The 19,260-nt window shown below is 36.4% G+C and overlaps 1 protein-coding gene across 1 annotated transcript; it reads left to right on the top strand.

Moving 5' to 3' along the window:
• Nucleotides 1-2,982: 2,982 nt before the first annotated feature.
• serp (chitin deacetylase-like protein serp) lies at nt 2,983-12,477 on the top strand. The gene is made up of 5 exons (XM_076136083.1): nt 2,983-3,143; nt 8,176-8,348; nt 9,571-9,820; nt 10,932-11,253; nt 11,342-12,477. Exons 1-5 carry the CDS (start codon nt 3,089-3,091, stop codon nt 12,168-12,170), a joined length of 1,629 nt encoding a protein of 542 aa, XP_075992198.1. The 5' UTR covers nt 2,983-3,088; the 3' UTR covers nt 12,171-12,477.
• The last annotated feature ends 6,783 nt before the right edge of the window (nt 12,478-19,260 follow it).

Below are 19,260 nucleotides of genomic sequence, written 5' to 3' on the forward strand. Positions count from 1 at the left end.
CCCAGACGTCTAGTAGTAATATATCGAAACTTTGTCGTGAAATAGCAATTTTTTTTTTACAGTAACTTTTGTTTTGCTCTTCAATATTATAAAATTAGAGATCGTACTTTTTATTGATCATTATGATGTATTATTTTCTCTAATTCGTTAAGTATTGACAATGAATGTCATTTTCTCTAAACCGAATTATGTTCAAACAATTGTTAGAACACATCATTTTACAAATATTTTACGGAGTCATTTGCGTCTAATAGCAAACAAGGCTTACCAACCTATCAAAAATACAAAGTAAAAACACAGACACATTGCCAACACTTTTAAACATCAGATCTTATTGAAAGCCAACCTCCTAATTCTGCCTACACCTTGAACTCTAGAACCGTAGATCTTGATGTGTATGAAACACAACATTCTTGATCACGCCCGCGCCGGAGCATTGCATTTTTATTTCATGTCAAGTGTACCTGAACACAAAAATAGCTTAAAAAAATAACCCTTTTATTCATAAACACACTATAAACCTATTTTAGTTAAAAAATCTACTAAAATATGTTTTCTCCTTTTCATTTCGCTAAGGAGTGAAAGAAACAAAACTTTTTATAAGCCTTTCATAACTTCATATATTTTATGATTAAGAGGGTAAATATTTCAGAGTATTTTTTACACTAACTCGGATGTAATCGTACAACGACTAAAGCTCTTTTCAGTGACGTAAGTAATTACCAGATTAGTAATCGATGTATTGCTTAATAGATCCCTTATGAGTATTATTGTATCAACGCAATCGTAATACAGTGATTTAAAGTAGTTAGCTAGTTGCGAATTATGAAGTACACTCATTTATTAATAAGTAGTTCACAAACTTTCATAAATTTATCATCCGCATTCTTTTGGAGCGTGGGACTTTTAGGAAAATAAACAATTATTGATTTTGTCATGTAGATACCTGACAATAAAATCAATATGTATAAAATATGAGGATGAGATAAATAAACCTTATTTATATCTACTATTACTACTTTATGTTTCGAAGATCAATACTAATATTATAAAGCTCAAGAGTTTGTTTGTTTGTTTGTTTGAACGCGCTAATCTCAGAAACTACTGGTCCGATTTTAAAAATTCTTTCAGTGTTAGATAGCCCATTTATCGAGGAAGGTTATAGGCTATATATCATCACGCTATACTTTTATATTACTGGGTATAATTAATAATTTTATTGACTTTAGTCAATATTCAACTATGTTACTCGTATTGTCATGTACCACATTGGTGCATGATAATGCCAAATTGCATCTGAATCAGCTCTGGGTTTGGATAAGTTGCGGCAGTTACAGAAAAGCTAGAGAGTAGGAGGCTATCATGGTATGGAAATATCATGAGAAGAGAAGAAAGCCATGTTACGAGACGAGTGATGAATATGGATGTAAGCGGACATGTAAGTAGAGGAAGATCAAAAAAGAGATGGATGGATTGTGTGAAAGAGGATATGAACAAGAAAGGGGTGAATACAGAGTTGACGGCTGAAAGGGATGAGTGGAAGAGGAAAACATGTTGCCGACCTCATCTAGCGTGGGACAATGGTATAGAACATATATCTCCGGGATCATTAAATTGTGCGTGTCTATGATTTTTATGCCAAATAGGCTACACATATAAACAATACCCATGATTAAGTCGAAAGGACTACAAAGACTGCGAAGTAAGAGCAATAGTAGCCTTTATGTATAAAGGGAGCTTCAAAAAATAATTTGTAGAAAATTATGACTGTACTTATTATGCCCGACTAGTTGAGATTTATCAGATCAAAATGCCTAAGAAAACTGTTTTTCCCTTTAGGACAATCTTCTTTTATTAAAGTTTATCAAATTAAGCGAGTTAAATTTTTGGATACACGTAAAAGGAAATTATTTCGCTACGTATTTACAAGTAAAGGGCGGCCTATCTCGTAAAGGTTACAGTAGATAATGAGATATCTATGTAATACTACTTTTATATTAGCTATCTTATTGAACGTGGTAAGGTATAGAACTATGGATACCTAAATGTCAAAACAGTTATTATTTGTTACTATGATTTAGAGCCGATTTTCCGTACACCTTTAATGCGATAAAATATTTTTTTTACGTTTTGATAGAAGAAGCACTAACGAAAAATCTTTTATGATGATAAACTCTTCCTTGAATAGACGGGGAAATCAGTCCCAAGTTATACAACGAATCTTAAAGTGGTTAACCTATTTCACATACGATCTTATGCCTCCATGTATCATCGACCTATTAGACTTCAATTAATCACGTTCTGTTTCGTTGTACCAACATGTAACTAGCCGATGATACTGATCTATAATCCCTGATAGTTTCATAATCATTGAACATACCCATTGTTTCCCATGAGTTCATGGCATACAACAAAACAATGCTTTAGAAAATGTTTTTATTTATTTTTGGGACGATCATAACATGATTACATATTGATGAGTTACGTGATGTATTGAAATCTAGACTTCAATAAAAAGTTGCATAATTCATTTAGCACAGAAACCAAACTGAAAACTTAATATAGCTTCCTTTATTATTTGTAAAAAATGCCAACAGATAAGCCTACTTCTAAATAATATAATTTAATTTAACTCCACGCTTATGTATATTTATTTTAATTTAATTTATTAGTGAAATGAATATTATACATAACATGACGACCGAACCGATAAGACCTACTTTAAATTATCAAATCTTTGTTATTCTACTTAGTTAGTGTTATTTATGACTAAAAGTGTTATGTGTATTTTGCTCTTAAAATTTTATGTTATGTAACACATATTTTATGATTTGTTAGTGCAACGAAGGACATCTTATCAAAATATATATGATGAAATAGACAAATGTGTGTGAGTGAGCGTGTGTGTTTGTGTGTGCAGCGGTGGATGCGCCGCGAGTCCTGATGATGCAGGTGATTCACAGCTGATGAGCGCGAAGGGTGTTGGCAGAGGTGGCTCGCGCTGTGGGCGAGCGGGGCGGGCGGGGCGCAGATTGAGGCCACTATTTAACCGCACGACGGCCGCGCAACGACCTGTTGTGATCCCGTCATGGCGCGCTACGCCCGTGTCGCTACTCTGGCCGCGTGCCTCTTGTTTGCCTGCGGTGAGTCCTAACCTTTATCTTACGCATCCAGACACCGTCGATCTAGCGACGTCACGGGTGACACGATGTCACATTCGCACATCTGCCAATAATTTAGTGATTGCGTCAATATAGAGTGTCGCACTTAGTGAACAGTGAAGTTGCCCGTTCTCGAACGTCGCGAGATAGACTGTGTCTACGCAGAGTTTACGAATGAATGCAGCCGACCGCGATCGCCTTGCATCGAACGACCAAAGGACATCAACGCAGAGTGACTCGAACCCTTCAAGGATAGTCACTCATGTCTCTAGCGTGTACAGCGTGTACCGAGTCTCTGTTCTATATCTATCGTGTTGTGAAAACTTTAGTCTAATTGAATGCCGTGATGCATCGACCGAGCATTCGATGTTGCGAAAACACGTTACTTGTTACATATTTACTCGTACATTCTGTAACAATCGTCGAACATTTCGGTACACTAAATTGCGGATTGTATTGTTGAGAAGAAATAGGTAAAAAAAGCTTCGAATCGAGATGTTGACAAAGATTTCTTTTTTAATTTTAAAAATATGATAATGTAACGAGTATTAATTAGGACGTGTTTAGTTAAAGTATTGGTTAGCACCTGCTGCGGCTGCGCACTGCGGTTGCGGAGAACTTTCACATTCGTTCCGTGTTGCGCTACGACTGCGACGGTGACGTCACAGTCTACATAGTGTCGAGGGCAGCGAGACTGCTACGACGAACGGCTCGCCGCCACTGAGCGACGTTCCTCCAGCCGGCCCTACTGATTTCTCGAAATTTACATTTATGAACGCATTAACTCTTTCTTGTCTGTCATATATCATTGTCTATCGAATAAATATATGCATGTTTGTATATATAAAAGTATTAACAAACTTTTATATATAGATAGATATCCGTTTCAATACTATCTCAATGTTTACTGTGACTAATCAGTGTACTGTTTACCACGCTTTAGTTCCCGCACTGATTTTATGTAAGATAAGCGTAAAATTGTTGTGCTACATGCAAACTTATGAAATAGTCATAACTTTAATAACAGGAATAAAACAACACGACATTAAGCTGTGTCCAGTTAAAAGCTATAAAAAAATAATATAAGAGACACGAATCTTTACGAGGTAAAATCATTATTTTATTGTTTTCACAACGTATATGCCATTCTAAAGTGTAGACAACTGCAATATAATCACAATTAGTTTCATTTGACATTTCGAATAAACTTCAGACGAAACCAATTGATTTGAACACAAGTTACATGAATTTGATTTTGTCTTTATTATTTTGTTTTGTTAAACATCAAGTTTAAGTAGGAAGTAAATGTTGAGCTACTAGTTATGTACGAGTACGTCCAACAACAAACTATTTGTACTGGTACAAACGTGACATTTTTGTCGTTCTCGGGTGTAGGTAATCGTTCTAAATGTCATAGAGTCACACAGTTCACGTGAACTAGAAGTCAAGTGTTCAAGGGCGTTACTAATAATAGCTTCCTTTCGATAGAAGTATAATCAATTATCTTATTTAACCTTGAATTTGTCGGTGCTAACATCATTTTCAATTTACATAATCAAAATTATAGAATTTATGCGAAAGTTATCTTTAGCCTTTTGACTACTAGGTATTTTGAACGTTGGATAATTAATAAATAATGTTAGTAACAAAGCAACACTTAATTTCAATTTAATAATCGTCGGAATCGGGACGTGAACAATATAATTGTTACCAAGTCGTTGGTGTCAAATCAATTTTAATTAGCTAAACTTTGACTTTTTAAATAATTGCTTTATTGTTAAACTAGGTTAACACAATGTAAATATCTAATTATATAAAGCAATATGAATAATTTATTATTCAATCATTTATTAGTATTGACTTCGTATGGTCGTTAATTATAATGAGTACTTAGCTTTCATATGAGTATTAGCAACAGTCATAACTTGTAACAAAGGCGATTAATATTTCCGATAACAACTAATTACTGAGAGTAAACGTCGAAGTAGGCACAACGTGAGGCGGACACAATGTGGCTAAAGCAATAATTACATAATGATTTGTAAAGTATTATGACGTTTATTATGATCAGTTACCCACTTGAGGTAGGTTTCCAGATCTTTAGGTCTCTAGGTCAAGTCAGTTACGCCACCTCCTCGCCACGTGAGCGATACATAGACAGGCTCCGAGCGACTCGATATTGTGATGAAATTTTACTGATGCATAATATTACTGCGTGCCGATTTATTCAACATTAATAATGAACAGCTCTCATGTTTAAGTCTCCATACAAAAGCATTCCGTTTTGTTGTGTAAAACTTATTTACAATCATTTTCTTTATGCTGATGTTGCTCAAATCAGAGTGACAGAACAACGCCCATTTATAATTTAAAATATTGAACGACGGCTTCAAACGTATCGTAATATCCGTCAGCTAATTTTCACGTGTCATATGCAATACACACTCAAAAGTTATATAAAAGAGTTCGAGTGAATGTTAGTGTTGCTTAATTCATTTGCCTATCACATCATGTTAGTTTCATTCGTTGATCTTGCTCATTAACGCTAAGTACCTGACATGTACGATTTCGGTACGATTGACGTGCGCGCGTAGTGTAGGCATTGCCTTCTGATCGGCGCTCCACTCACCAAGTACACGGACTACTCAAACCATTATCCATCACACGGTATTCTCTTGGTCAAGTTTAAAAGTAGTACCAGTTCATAGATTTTGCAGAGAAGCGTTTTACATATCCTTTATCTATTATATCTATTAGCAATGTATTGAACTCGAAGCAGGATGTTTGTCACCACCTTACATAAGGCTTGTTGTTGATTTCTTCTCGGAGACAAAGTGAAACGTGAACTGTGAATAAATTGAGTCAACCCCAGAGGTCGTCGTGTATCGTATGTGAATGACGTAGACAAGGTGAACGCTGTTTACTTCCGCGTACGGAAACGCCAGTCTCCCGTTATCAGAAATTAGCTTCGCTTAAAGGGAGTGCCGCTGTCGGCTGCAGAAGGAAAGTCGAGCGATGGTGCTAAATATTCATAAGGTCGGTTGTTGGTATTCGAACAACGCGCCCGGTCGACGCCCGAACCTACGCGCGTACCTACTTGTTCCCACATTCGTGTTTTGTTATTCATACTATACATATACAATAGCTACTTATAAAGAAACGGTATTGCACAGGCCATTTTCCATACGTTATCATTTATAGAAGAATGGTTACTAGATGCTGGCTCTTATCAATTGCATACTCGGTCAATGCATGAAAATCGAAAAATAGCAGTTAGTAGTTAGATTCAGATAGTAAAATATTCCATGAAAAACCATAAATATATTAAACAATTGATATCTTAATACAAAAAACAATAATTTAGTATAATCATCTCCCTTCATACAATAGACATCAACGCGCTCCATGCTACGAATTAGAGGTGCGAACAATAAAGCAATGAATTTTTTTGTTCGTTATCTAGTTTTCACGTTGTTTTTTTTTCACTTGTATTTTTTTGTATAACTTTACTTTATAGTTTTCATTTAAACTATCATCAGAGGCTCTTGATATGGAAAACAAGTTAGTTTATATACATGTAGTAGAACACCACGCGAAGCAAATAAATGGTTCTTACAATGCTCTTAAAACACTAAAATTAGATTACATAACTGGTTTCGACGATACGCTTTTTCTTAAGCAAATATTCAGATTGTATAATTCGAGGTCAATTTGATTTAATTTCATAAGATTATGGACGTTCGATAATACGAATACCTATTAGCAAAAAACAAGATTTTTAAATACCTATCACTTTTGAATCTAATATCAACCAATCTTGTTCTTAGATTTCTTTGACCAAGTTAACTTTTGCAGCAATCAGTAAAAGTGCAATCCAACAAAAACTACCATCAGTCAAGCATTTTCTGTTTCATTAGCCGCGCTACAGTTGTGCAAAGCTGTTACTCGGCGTCGAACAATGAAAATAAAATAATTATGTATGAGCATATATGCTAGCGTGTCGTGGATTAATCGACTGCTATCGATTGCATTGCTAACGTGTAACCTACATCACTCGTTGTACGAACAATAGCTCTAAACTTTGCTCCTGTCGTTTTAAATAACTTTATCAATGATGTACTATAATGATTTACCTTAGATTTTAATTAATACGTATTTATTAGCCACATATGTAATTATTTTCATAAATGTAAGCTCTGGTGCGGTTGCGAGCGCAATACTTGGAGCAAGCGAGACAGTTAGATAATGTTGCGAGAGCTCGGTTTCCTCGTGTTACGTGGTCACACGGTGCGCACACGCAGCCACTGCCACTCGCACACTACTTGCTTCTTACAGCCTTTAATAAACGTTACCTAAGCGAACTAAACATAAAAACACCCAGTTGACACCATCACCTCATGTGAACTTTCCGCGACACAATCGCGTATATGTCAGGCTATCATCGTAGACTTAATGAGTACTTTGAGGTGTTCAATCATCTTTGTAACTAGTTGACAATGATAATTGTTATTTCTTAATTGGCATATCGTTATTTTTCCTGGAACCTAATGATGACTCAAGGAGATCCACTATTCCGTAACCTATCTGAATTATAATAATTTCGTCAGCCTAATCGACACACAAATCAAATGCCATGCATAATGTACAATTTTGTATAGACAGAAGACATAGAAAGAGTCGTCCTTGTCGCTTGCCCAAGCGCTGACATTTCGAAGCGAGTCAAATGTCACGAGCGCTCACCCCACCTTTGGCATTTAGACACTCGTACGCTTCCAAGTGACATTTCGGTTCTAATGTGAAAAAACGGTAAATAGTGAATGTATAATCAGTAACCACATATTATGTAAATTTTATTTAGACGTACGATATTTCCATTCGAAATCTGATTATTAATATCTTTAGGTTCTTTTGGTTTTGTAAAATACTGATGCGAAGGGATAAGTTCAATCATGTGATAATAATATAATATAGGTAACATTAAAATCAGCTATTTAATAGTGTATTGTTTGCGCAGCGGTGGCCGATGCAGATCGGATGCACCGATGGCGGCGGCAGGCCGAGGAGACGCCGAAGAAAGACGACAGCTTGGAACAAGAGCTATGCAAGGACAAGGACGCCGGCGAATGGTTCCGCCTGGTGGCCGGCGAGGGCGACAACTGTCGCGACGTCATCCAGTGCACCGCCTCGGTAAGTACCTACACGCATATCTACAATACTTTTACACATGCATTCTCTAGTAAATACGTCCTTACTGACGCTATGCGGAATGCGAGCCACTTACAGACTGGCTCACATTGAAAATATTAAAAGAGTTATTATGAAAAAATCACGTAGCAATTTTGAATAATTTATTACTCAATCACTGAGGAATTTTAATACGGGTACGAATAATAGTAATAGTATAATTAAAAATATGCGAAATGCAATAAATGTTAGAAATTTGTCCTCAATATAAACAACAGAGTATTGCGTATTTGTGGGTAGGTATTACTGCTGCGTTCTTACGCCATTCAAGGTAATGTAAGAACACGCCGGCCGGCTTTACACCGCACGCTCATAATAAAGAGAATTGCTATAATTGTGCAGGATGTTACAATATCTTCCACGAATGTCTCTGTCACACAATAAATAACACACTCGGTGTCTCTCGGTGTCTCTCGGTGACAATCATTCAAGGATATCTTACTCACTTTATTTTTTTACTGTTGTACTTTTATAACTTCAAGTCGTAATATAGCTATGTTGTGATGCATCCGTGTTTTAACGAATGTAAAAATAATCACAACATGCAGTTATATTTAAAAAAGTAGAAAAGTAAACTTTCCTCAACAGACCTTTTACGTAACGTAAACATTAAACAGGTAAACAAATAGAAGTAACAAAAAATAGTTTCTGTTGCTTATTTGCAATCACATTGTTGAACATTTATTGTGTGTACCAACTTTTGAACCTTGACTGTAATTCTATTATAACACGGTGAATGAATACAAATTTATCAAAATACGATTAAAGACAATCTTTGTAGACTATAACTGAAGTTTTCAAACCGACTGTTCTACGAATATATTAAATTATATTTGTTTACTTAGTAGTGCGTATGTTACTAATGATTATGTATTTATTGTAATTGAATCATATCAAGCAATCTTTCTATCAACATAGTTTTTTATCAATAGGAACAAAAAATATTGCCCTTGCACCCAATTTCGTTTTTGGAAGTGCTGTTGAAGCCAATCTACAATAGTTAATAGCCACTCTTTTACTAGGCAATAATTGCTTTAGCATCTGGACAAGTTTTATTCCGTTCCTACAAAAGTGTTACAAGAAAAGAGTCGTTGATGGACGTCTCTGTATCTTGTTAACACGACGAATGGTTATAGGTTTCAACATTTGATTGTTTCTGCAACAGGGTATCCAAGCCATCCGTTGTCCAGCCGGTTTATACTTCGATATTGAGAAACAGACCTGTGATTGGAAAGACGCCGTTAAGAACTGCAAAGTAAAGAACAAGGAACGTAAAGCAAAGCCTTTGCTGTACACGGACGAGCCTCTGTGCCAGGACGGTTTCCTCGCCTGCGGTGAAAGCACTTGCATCGAGCGTGGCCTCTTCTGTAACGGCGAAAAAGACTGTCCCGACGGCTCTGACGAAAACTCTTGCGGTAAGTGCCCTTGATACAACCGCACATATACTTCTTTTTACATATTTTATTCATTGCAACCCTGTAATAAGCTCGGACCTAATCTAAAATTAAAATTAGCTAGTGAACTTGAACGGATAAATTCACAAATAAGAACTAGCTCGTGAGGCGTGACGACCGACCTGCCTGAAATGCCAATCACTTGGCCTAAAAAAACATCTCAATGTTATGTCGTAACTCACAAATGGGGTGATTATTTCATTGATTAACTCATTAGACTTTTTTTAATGATATGAACGATTGTAGTTAGAAAGTACCATATTTATATGTACGTGTCAGTACGTGAGTAAGTACAGTAGGTGGCCTCCGACAACCGGTAGTCAGTATGCATCGCGTCACTCCTCACTCCGTCCACACAATAAAATTCCCAGCTTCGCTATATACTCGAAATCACTTTGAATTGTAATTATGTACCTGACGAGGATACTAACTATAAACCACCAGTCGCGACACTAGCTTGGAAACGCGATATAATGTTTTTGACTCACGTCGTTTTAGTAAATATATGTGGATGTACATAAAATCACCATAAGTGATCAAGTACGCTTGATTCTCACAACTATAAATAGCATTTCAAGATAATATATACTACTTATTTGATAATAAAAAATCGAACATGTTCATGTACGTTCCTTTGTGAAATAAAATAATTTATGAACGTTATGTAATACATAAGTGTAATATGTACAACTTAATACAACTGAATCAAAAGTGAAATCCAGCGTGTGTCAGCTGTGTCGAGTGATTTGACCGAGCGAAAGTACCCATACTGGTTCCGACTCTCGCCCCGCCCAAGATCCATTTGCTTGTGCAGCTGCACACGACTCATACTTAATATACTTCAACAATATAACGACAATTCAAAGCTGTTTATCACGTCTAAAAAAATTGCATAAACATGCATGAAATACTCCCAAAAATGTATGCCTTTATTCGCAAAATAATTTCATAATCTAAATTCATATCGCAATAGCGTGTTGTTACTGTTGATATTCTAATTTTGGGTTGCAGTTATTTCATCAAACTTCCAGGTTGGATAGTATTTTAATAACGGTTTCTATTTTTGCCATAGATATCGACAACGACCCCAACAGGGCCCCACCTTGCGATCCCTCGCAATGTGTTCTTCCCGACTGTTTCTGCTCTGAAGACGGAACCGTGATCCCGGGTGACTTGCCCGCTAGAGATGTCCCGCAGATGATCACCATTACTTTCGATGATGCTATCAACAACAACAACATTGAACTCTACAAGGAAATATTTAATGGCAAACGCAAAAACCCGAACGGTTGCGACATCAAAGCCACATTCTTTATTTCACACAAGTACACTAACTACTCTGCCGTTCAAGAAACTCACAGGAAGGGACATGAAATCGCTGTGCATTCAATTACGTAAGTAATCAAATTTCAAATCGGAACTCTTTGTAGGTATCAAATACTACACTCTCACAGTACTAATTGTAATTGTTTGGTTATTTAGACACAACGATGACGAGCGCTTCTGGAGTAACGCCACCGTGGACGACTGGAGCAAGGAGATGGCGGGTATGAGGCTCATTATCGAGAAGTTCTCTAACGTGACAGACAACAGCGTGGTGGGTGTGCGAGCACCGTACCTGCGTGTGGGTGGCAACAACCAGTTCACCATGATGGAAGAACAAGCATTCTTGTACGACAGCACCATTACCGCTCCTCTGTCTAACCCACCACTATGGCCGTACACAATGTACTTCAGAATGCCACACCGTTGCCACGGTAACTTGCAGAGCTGCCCGACCAGGAGCCACGCCGTCTGGGAGATGGTGATGAACGAGCTCGACCGTCGTGAAGACCCTAACAATGATGAGTACCTGCCCGGATGCGCCATGGTTGACTCTTGCTCTAACATCCTCACTGGAGATCAGTTCTACAACTTCTTGAACCACAACTTCGACCGTCATTATGAACAGAATCGCGCTCCCCTGGGTCTTTACTTCCACGCCGCGTGGCTGAAGAACAACCCCGAATTCTTAGAAGCTTTCTTGTACTGGATCGATGAAATTCTCGAAAGCCACAATGACGTGTACTTCGTTACCATGACTCAGGTCATTCAATGGATTCAGAACCCACGTACAGTCAGCGAAGCTAAGAACTTTGAGCCCTGGAGGGAAAAGTGCGCCGTCGAAGGCGTGCAAGCCTGCTGGGTGCCTCACTCGTGCAAGCTCACTTCCAAGGAGGTTCCCGGTGAAACCATCAACCTGCAGACGTGCGTGAGATGCCCAGTCAACTACCCGTGGCTGAACGACCCCACGGGCGAGGGCCATTATTAAATAGAGCCATGATCTCACGCCTCTCGCGCTCTAACTAGATGTTATAAAAAATTCAAAAGTGAGATTTGCGCGGGTAACATATTTGCAGTTCGAAAAAAGAATTGACTTAACTGTTAGAACTGTAAATATGTTCTCCAGTAATTCAAAAATGTACCGGGTCATAATCCCGCCCGTAGCCTAAGTACCTACCTTACTGTATGTAATATAGACTCACATAAATATTTAATAGGTCTGTTTAATAGTTTATGTGAATTTTCTAATGTAAGTCTGTTTTATAAATTTATAAAAATATAAAACATAAAAAATTTATTGTGGTTTATTCTTTTCCTCATTAGTAGACCAAAGTTAAAAAAATAGAAGCTAAAAAGGTACGCTTTTTGAACTCGAGTCTTCAAGTATATATGTGAAATATCGAAATCAGTTTTAGGGCTACCCGTGAAAGCGTTACATACAAAAAATAACCCTTCGCATTTATATGTTAGTGGATATCGTTATGATTAGGAAAGTTTCTACAATAAAAACAATGAATTTTAGCCAAAATCTGAAACCAATCAAACCAAATTGTAGCATAAACAAATTACAATTAGACACACAAGTTACGAGGCAAAAAATGCGAGAACCATAATAATATTTTAGCAGACAAAAACATTCAAATAATTACTATACACAAGCTTAAAAGTTCATCATGCCTAGTTCGAGAACTATTCCGTTATATAAACGCAATGGAAAGATAAATATACACATTCATACATATGTCAAACATATAGGAGAATATGCATGTACAGAGATCAAACAAAAAGTGAAGAGTGTTGTTCGACGGTCACTGACACTCCATTTCTTAGTACATACGAACATCCGTCTGAGCCAACGTTCGATGTAGAGGCTCACATATTTTTCAAATTGTACATTTCAAAGTTCCGTACATACATGGTAACGTGTAATACTTGAAATTTACTCCTACAATGCTGATGTTAATGAAAGACATAATTAAATGTCGTACTGTTATACAACACCTTTAACACTTACTAACCAGAGCGCAAACTGATCTCGTGTTCGTAATACTCGCAACTACCTAACTTAGAATTAATGAATACAATCTAATATGATAATCTATTGACGTGCTCTCAATATTCTGAAATCTGTTCCAATAATACTACTATGATCGAGCTAACAAATATTTTTTGACAATTAACTAAGTCGCTATGCAGCTAACGATAACATCATATTTAATCTCAACTGGTAGATTATAAATTTCGTGTTATGTTTCTCTACATTCATTCGACTGAAAACTGACCCTGAAAACTACCTTTTCTGAGAAGCTTTAGATACATCAGGTGTATTCATCTTTACAGACAAACACTCAGATGGATGATGACAGATTTTGATTTGGTAGTTTTATCATGTAAAATGTACTCATATGTTAAATTTATATTTAGATGTGTGAGTAGGTACGTCAATACATACTATCATGTAATTTATTAAGGAGTTTTAAATTTCGAAAATAAAGTAACATGGCATGGAAAAATAAGATATTGAATTATGGCGGGACCCTAAATAAATATCGTATAAATCAGTCTTGTAAATGTTCGTTCGAGTTAAACGACTTAAAGGTGACAAGTGTTTGCTTGCTTGAGTGCAAAGTCATTAGCCTTTTGCTTGTGGAAAGTTTTTATTCATATATATATTTGTACCTTGTAATATTTCAAAAATCGATATCCCGACATCGCCGACGGTTGAGACGTGTCAAAAATAAATTAAAAAACATAACACTGATTTCGGAGGGTATTGACCAAATGATTTACGTCCGTTAGGTGCAGCGCAAAACATAGTATGGAGTCACGAGTCAGAAAAAGCGACTAAAGCTCTGAGCAAAGTCTGCCTATCACTTGCTGATTAATTGATTATTCTCTGTGTGTTTTGAACAAAATAACAGATAGACCTGGTACAAAGGCTCAATACACGTCTTTTGTACTCATGCCATATATGGCATTGGTATGGTAAAAATCTATACTGCCCGTTTGAAATATAATTAGGCTAAGGGTGTATTTATATGATATGCCATTTAAGAGACAATGTGATAAAGTTACCACATCGTTGGTGTGTCAAAATGTCATCAATTTCTATGAGTTTGACACATGAGCGTGGTATGCGTGCGTGACAGGCCGAGCGCCGAACAATAGGTGGCGGGCGCCACCAACACGTTAATCTCCCCTGACATCTGTGGGCGGTTACTTGCATTGCACATCATCACCTTCATCCATGTAGGTATATATCCTCAACTCCAAAACCAACTTTCCAATTTGTTTTGCAACACGCAGCATTTATCGATGCGAAGAATAAGGACAATGAAAAACAATAGTATTGTTAGCGCCTTAGCAGCATCTAAATAAATAGAGAGTCGGGACGGTGTTCAGCGCTGATATTAGACATGGTAGCGCGAAGAAGCGCTGCAGCCAGCGACAGTGAAAGCAGTGAAAGTCTTCCTCAGCCTTGTCACTTGAGTCACTTCGCATTCGCACTGGCCGTATTTATTGTTAACACTTATTACGATACCACGCCGCCATCGATGTCACTATACAAATAGAAAAATATCTGGCGGAAAATTAATATGTATTAATGAATAGTTAAGACTTGTTTCTTGAAATAAAGTATATTCGCAATTAATATGTATTTGACACAATTCCTAACTAATACTTATTAAAATCAGTTCGGTACAGCCCAGAGTTGCAGCTAGGTCGAAACATTTAAATACCTGTTTACACATTCTAACTCAAAACTGTATATTACTTATACCCAACATAATAATAATACCAGATAATCAAATCGTCAATTGTGTAACTCGCGTGGTTACACATGTTTATTAAATATGATCCTGAATCATTAGCGGCCTTGGCCGCCTTGATTTTTATGTAGGCACCGATGATAAATACTTACTTCTTGGAAGTATATTTAAACAGGGTACTACGAAATGTTTCAGACTCGAACAAAAAGATTAAATACATAAATATTTTTATAAAATGTGTTCTTAAAAACCAAAGCCCAGAAAAGCTGTTTATTTTGTAAGACGGTATTTGCTAAATAGCATAAAAATTATAGATGCATACAACATACATTTGTTTGTTTGTTGCGACGTTCAAAATAAGCTGATTACACTGCACTGAAAACTAATATCTACAGACATAGTGCAACAATCTTTGTTTACCTACTACATGTTATGAATGCAATTCGGACAACTCATTCGCTACGGTTTCGAAGGTAACGTCATTCATTTTCCTGTTAGTTCAGTATTGCGCAAGCTCTACAAAAAAGTCCAGGATCTTAGTTTAGCTACCAGAGCCTGTTGTTACTCATACCTAAAGCTAATAACAACCAAAGGTATATAAAGTTATACTTGACAAAATATGTAAGTAACTATACCTATGCACAAACTCTATGTCACCTTGTTTTATAGAATAGATGCTCTCCCAAAATCTTCTTAGTACTAGCTGTTATAAATTCCTTGCATCGAAAAATCTACTGGATTATCTACCTAATTTTTACCCATTTAATTAATCAGCATTAAATATTTATTCATTTAAAACTTCAAATACATCAAAGAGGTTCAAGGCGGATTAAACACCAGAGGTTTTCTCTCTTAGTATACATCAGGGTGGAGGATTCGGAGATGAGAATAAGTTGATGTATAAATAGAGAAGAATTATTATTAAGATATATTAATTTTATTATAACAAAGAGATATGTAATTAAGCTGTAATCTTATTTTAGTTGAACAATTACTTACTGTCAATTGTAACTTCAGATAAATTATGAACATGCATGAGCTGACTGTGTACTGGAAACCCTACTAACCGGATAATAATCAAACATCGATTTATGTTTAAAATGTATGAAACATTAGGTTTTAGTTACCTATAATAATATAACGTAAGTAAACTATAAATACCCAGGCTAGCTAGATTGTATTGTCAGCGAGTACGCCGTACGCATACATACCAATATGTTTAATAGCTATGCATTGTCGCAAGTGAAAGGAAATATCTTGTAGAATCCTTGACTCGTGCGCGCCTACTTACGTCGCGTCGTTGCGGGCATGACGCGGTAAGCCTGTGCCGACTCGCCTCGGTTACACTCCGTACATCTTAGGAAACTTCGTGTCACTTAATAAAAAACAAACTCATCATTTGCAATAATAACAACCGAAATAAATTAAAAATTCTACAAATGCTGTCAACCTATTGCAGTAATTAAATGTCTACTAAATAAACAAACTTATAAATAAAATATCAATGGCATATTTATGCTTTATTTGGTAACATTTAAGTAGTAAATTAGAATAAAGGTTACTAACGACTAGTTTCTTCTGTCGACCCTCCATTATTTTTCTATTTATGAATATTTTATATTGGTAAATCAAAGACCACCAGTGAAGTAAGCACCAATGGCATTTATAAAATTGTATTTTGAATTAAATTACTTATTGAACTTTATACACAAGTATAAAACTGTGTAAACTAGTTATTACACAATTCCCTCTATGATAATAATAAATAGGTATCTTGAAATAAATAGGTATATTAAAATAAATTACTACTATTCTTAAAAAAACATAATCATGACTTGATCTTGAAAAAGGCGTTGTCACGTTTTTGTTTAAATTATCATTAATTAACTGTTAGACAGAAAAGCTCTGGTTTTAAATGTCACTTGATGAGACGTGCTCGTTCTCGCTCTTTGCCGTTACTTGTGGAAGACGGCTAATCAGAAAATATATAAGAATAATAATACGTAGACAGCATATACCTAACATTGGAAGTAGGTCTAGCTTTAGCATCCAGGTCAACTATCGACGTAACGACCGCATATCGGTAAGCAATTGGCAGTTTAAATGTTAAATCTTCAGAATGTTATGCAACGAACAGCATATCTCACGAAAGTGAAAACGAATGACAATTTGCATTATACACGGGATTTATTTCAGCTGCAGTCTAGCAATTAACAGGGGTAATCAAATATCTATTCGGCCATCGACGTAACGTGCATTGCAATCATCAATAACTTTTTGCAGTTTTTCTTATAACATTCGGTATCTCTACTGCACAGAAAATTTCCGTTATAAATTAACTTGTTTTCTCGATTTCAAATCTCGTTATAGTTAGAGGCCAACCCCAGAATATGATGTTGTTTCCGGGCCGATACACTTCCGGAACACCCTTATAGAGATAGTAAACATTATGTCGTTTAATTGCCTGCTCGTATCCATTGCACCTTGAAATAGTTGCAATTTAATTTCCATTCAGACCTCGAACTCATTTAAAGAATAATTTTACCCAATTGCACATTACTTAGCGTGTGTAATGTCGCCACGCTTATAGTGCGCGTAGTGAGCATCCACTTCCACTATCTAATAAATAGATATCAATTAGCAGTTATACAATTAATTCGTTACGATCATTTGCCTATCGATTAATAATATCAATCACCATAGCTGTGGTGAATGGACTTTTAGCATTATATATATCATTCTTTCTTCCATTCAAAACCCGCACTTGGTCACCAGGCGTTGCAAACTCAAGGCATTGCCCTCCCTTCTTCCGAAAAAAGACCATTGCCTAGCAGTGAGACAGTGGTAGTATTCATTCAATTTGATTATACCACTTAATTTGTTTAACTTATTTCTATCACACAAGCTTTTCGACTCTTTTTCTAAAACGCTCCTAAGGTAAACTTTTGGATTGTAAGACATTATGGCTAATAAATTATACACAAAAAATAACTACCTGGGTGATTGGGATGCAGTGCCAACGGATTAGACTATATAACCAGGGCTCTGCAAGTAATGAAGTTCTGCAAATAAAGAAAAATGATAACCGAAGACTTATCTGCTCACAAACTGAGATAACCTATACGAGCTGCTCAAACAACTCGCACTACTGCGGGGACAAGAGAGACGGAGACGTCTCGCTGGATGTTAGACAGGTGAACTAAAATCATTTGCTCCCTGAAGATCTGAGTCACAGGTCTACAGCTATAAGGCCACCAATATAATTCCAGTTAACATACTGAATGAAAACAATATCAATAAGCTATGCCTATGAGTTGTACTTAAAGGTTGACGTTTAATTACCCTGATAAAACGCTACAATTTCGAACTTGTGACTCAAACCGGACCCCTATTTATGTCATGTCATGGTAAATTTTATTTATTTTAAGGGTCATTTTTATTTTAAAATATTCAATACGGAAATGATTTACACGGTAAATTTCCTTAAAAGTAGGAAATTATCTTAATAATATTGGTTACATTCAAGAATAAATAATTCTTGCAATGTTTCATACAAGTTGTAAGATATGAATTCTGAGAGTAACTTTATTGATTTGATTTAAGTATCACAAACAATTCCATCGGTCAGCGGTCAAGACACGACTCGAGACTCAACAGGTTGGCACTCCACGTATGTGACATGAGTACCGAGTGTGAGCCGTTCACTAGCGCATCACATTATTTCGGCTCGCTACATCCATCGGCATGGAGTGTGCGCAGTGTGCGCCGTGTGCCTCCGCACGGGTCGCGGGTGCTGCTACACCGCCACATCTCCGCGGTGACCCCGCGCCCGCCGCCGTCGCCTCGCCGCCGTGGGCCTCGTTCCTCGAACATTACATAACTGAGACACCCGGATGTTGCTACAAGGCCATCCATAATTCAACTAACATTTAGCTGCAGCCATCTTAAACTATTTTCATAAAATTAATTCGGTATTCACTATTTAATATTCCATCCTTCCAATAGGTAGGTAATGAACTAAAAAAAAATTGGCACACATGACTTTTACAGATTGATTCTACATATTATATTACATTACGCAGAACTTGTTGAATGCGAAACGCGATTACTTGAAAGCTATAAAGATAACTACAACGTATGTTTAAGGAGTATTACTTTAATAAGGCGTGTTTTCAGCGTATTTTAGTATACTCTACGTCTATTAAAGGTTTTGTATGGTAGAAACTTATCTATCACTTTGTGCTAAGCTATATGATTCAGTTACAAATATGAATTTTGCAATTACAGCTAAACAACCTTGAAACTGAT

The sequence above is a fragment of the Anticarsia gemmatalis genome, chromosome 3 (genome assembly GCF_050436995.1).
Source record: "Anticarsia gemmatalis isolate Benzon Research Colony breed Stoneville strain chromosome 3, ilAntGemm2 primary, whole genome shotgun sequence".
NCBI classification, from domain to species: Eukaryota; Metazoa; Arthropoda; class Insecta; order Lepidoptera; family Erebidae; genus Anticarsia; species Anticarsia gemmatalis.

Bases quoted from the DNA above. Each gene is read 5' to 3' on its own strand.
- serp (XM_076136083.1), top strand. From the start codon at position 3,089: ATGGCGCGCTACGCCCGTGTCGCTACTCTGGCCGCGTGCCTCTTGTTT. The intron at 3,144-8,175 runs GTGAGTCCTAAC...TTGTTTGCGCAG, and splicing joins GTGCCTCTTGTTTGCCTGCG to CGGTGGCCGATGCAGATCGG. The intron at 11,254-11,341 runs GTAAGTAATCAA...TTGGTTATTTAG, and splicing joins ATCGCTGTGCATTCAATTAC to ACACAACGATGACGAGCGCT.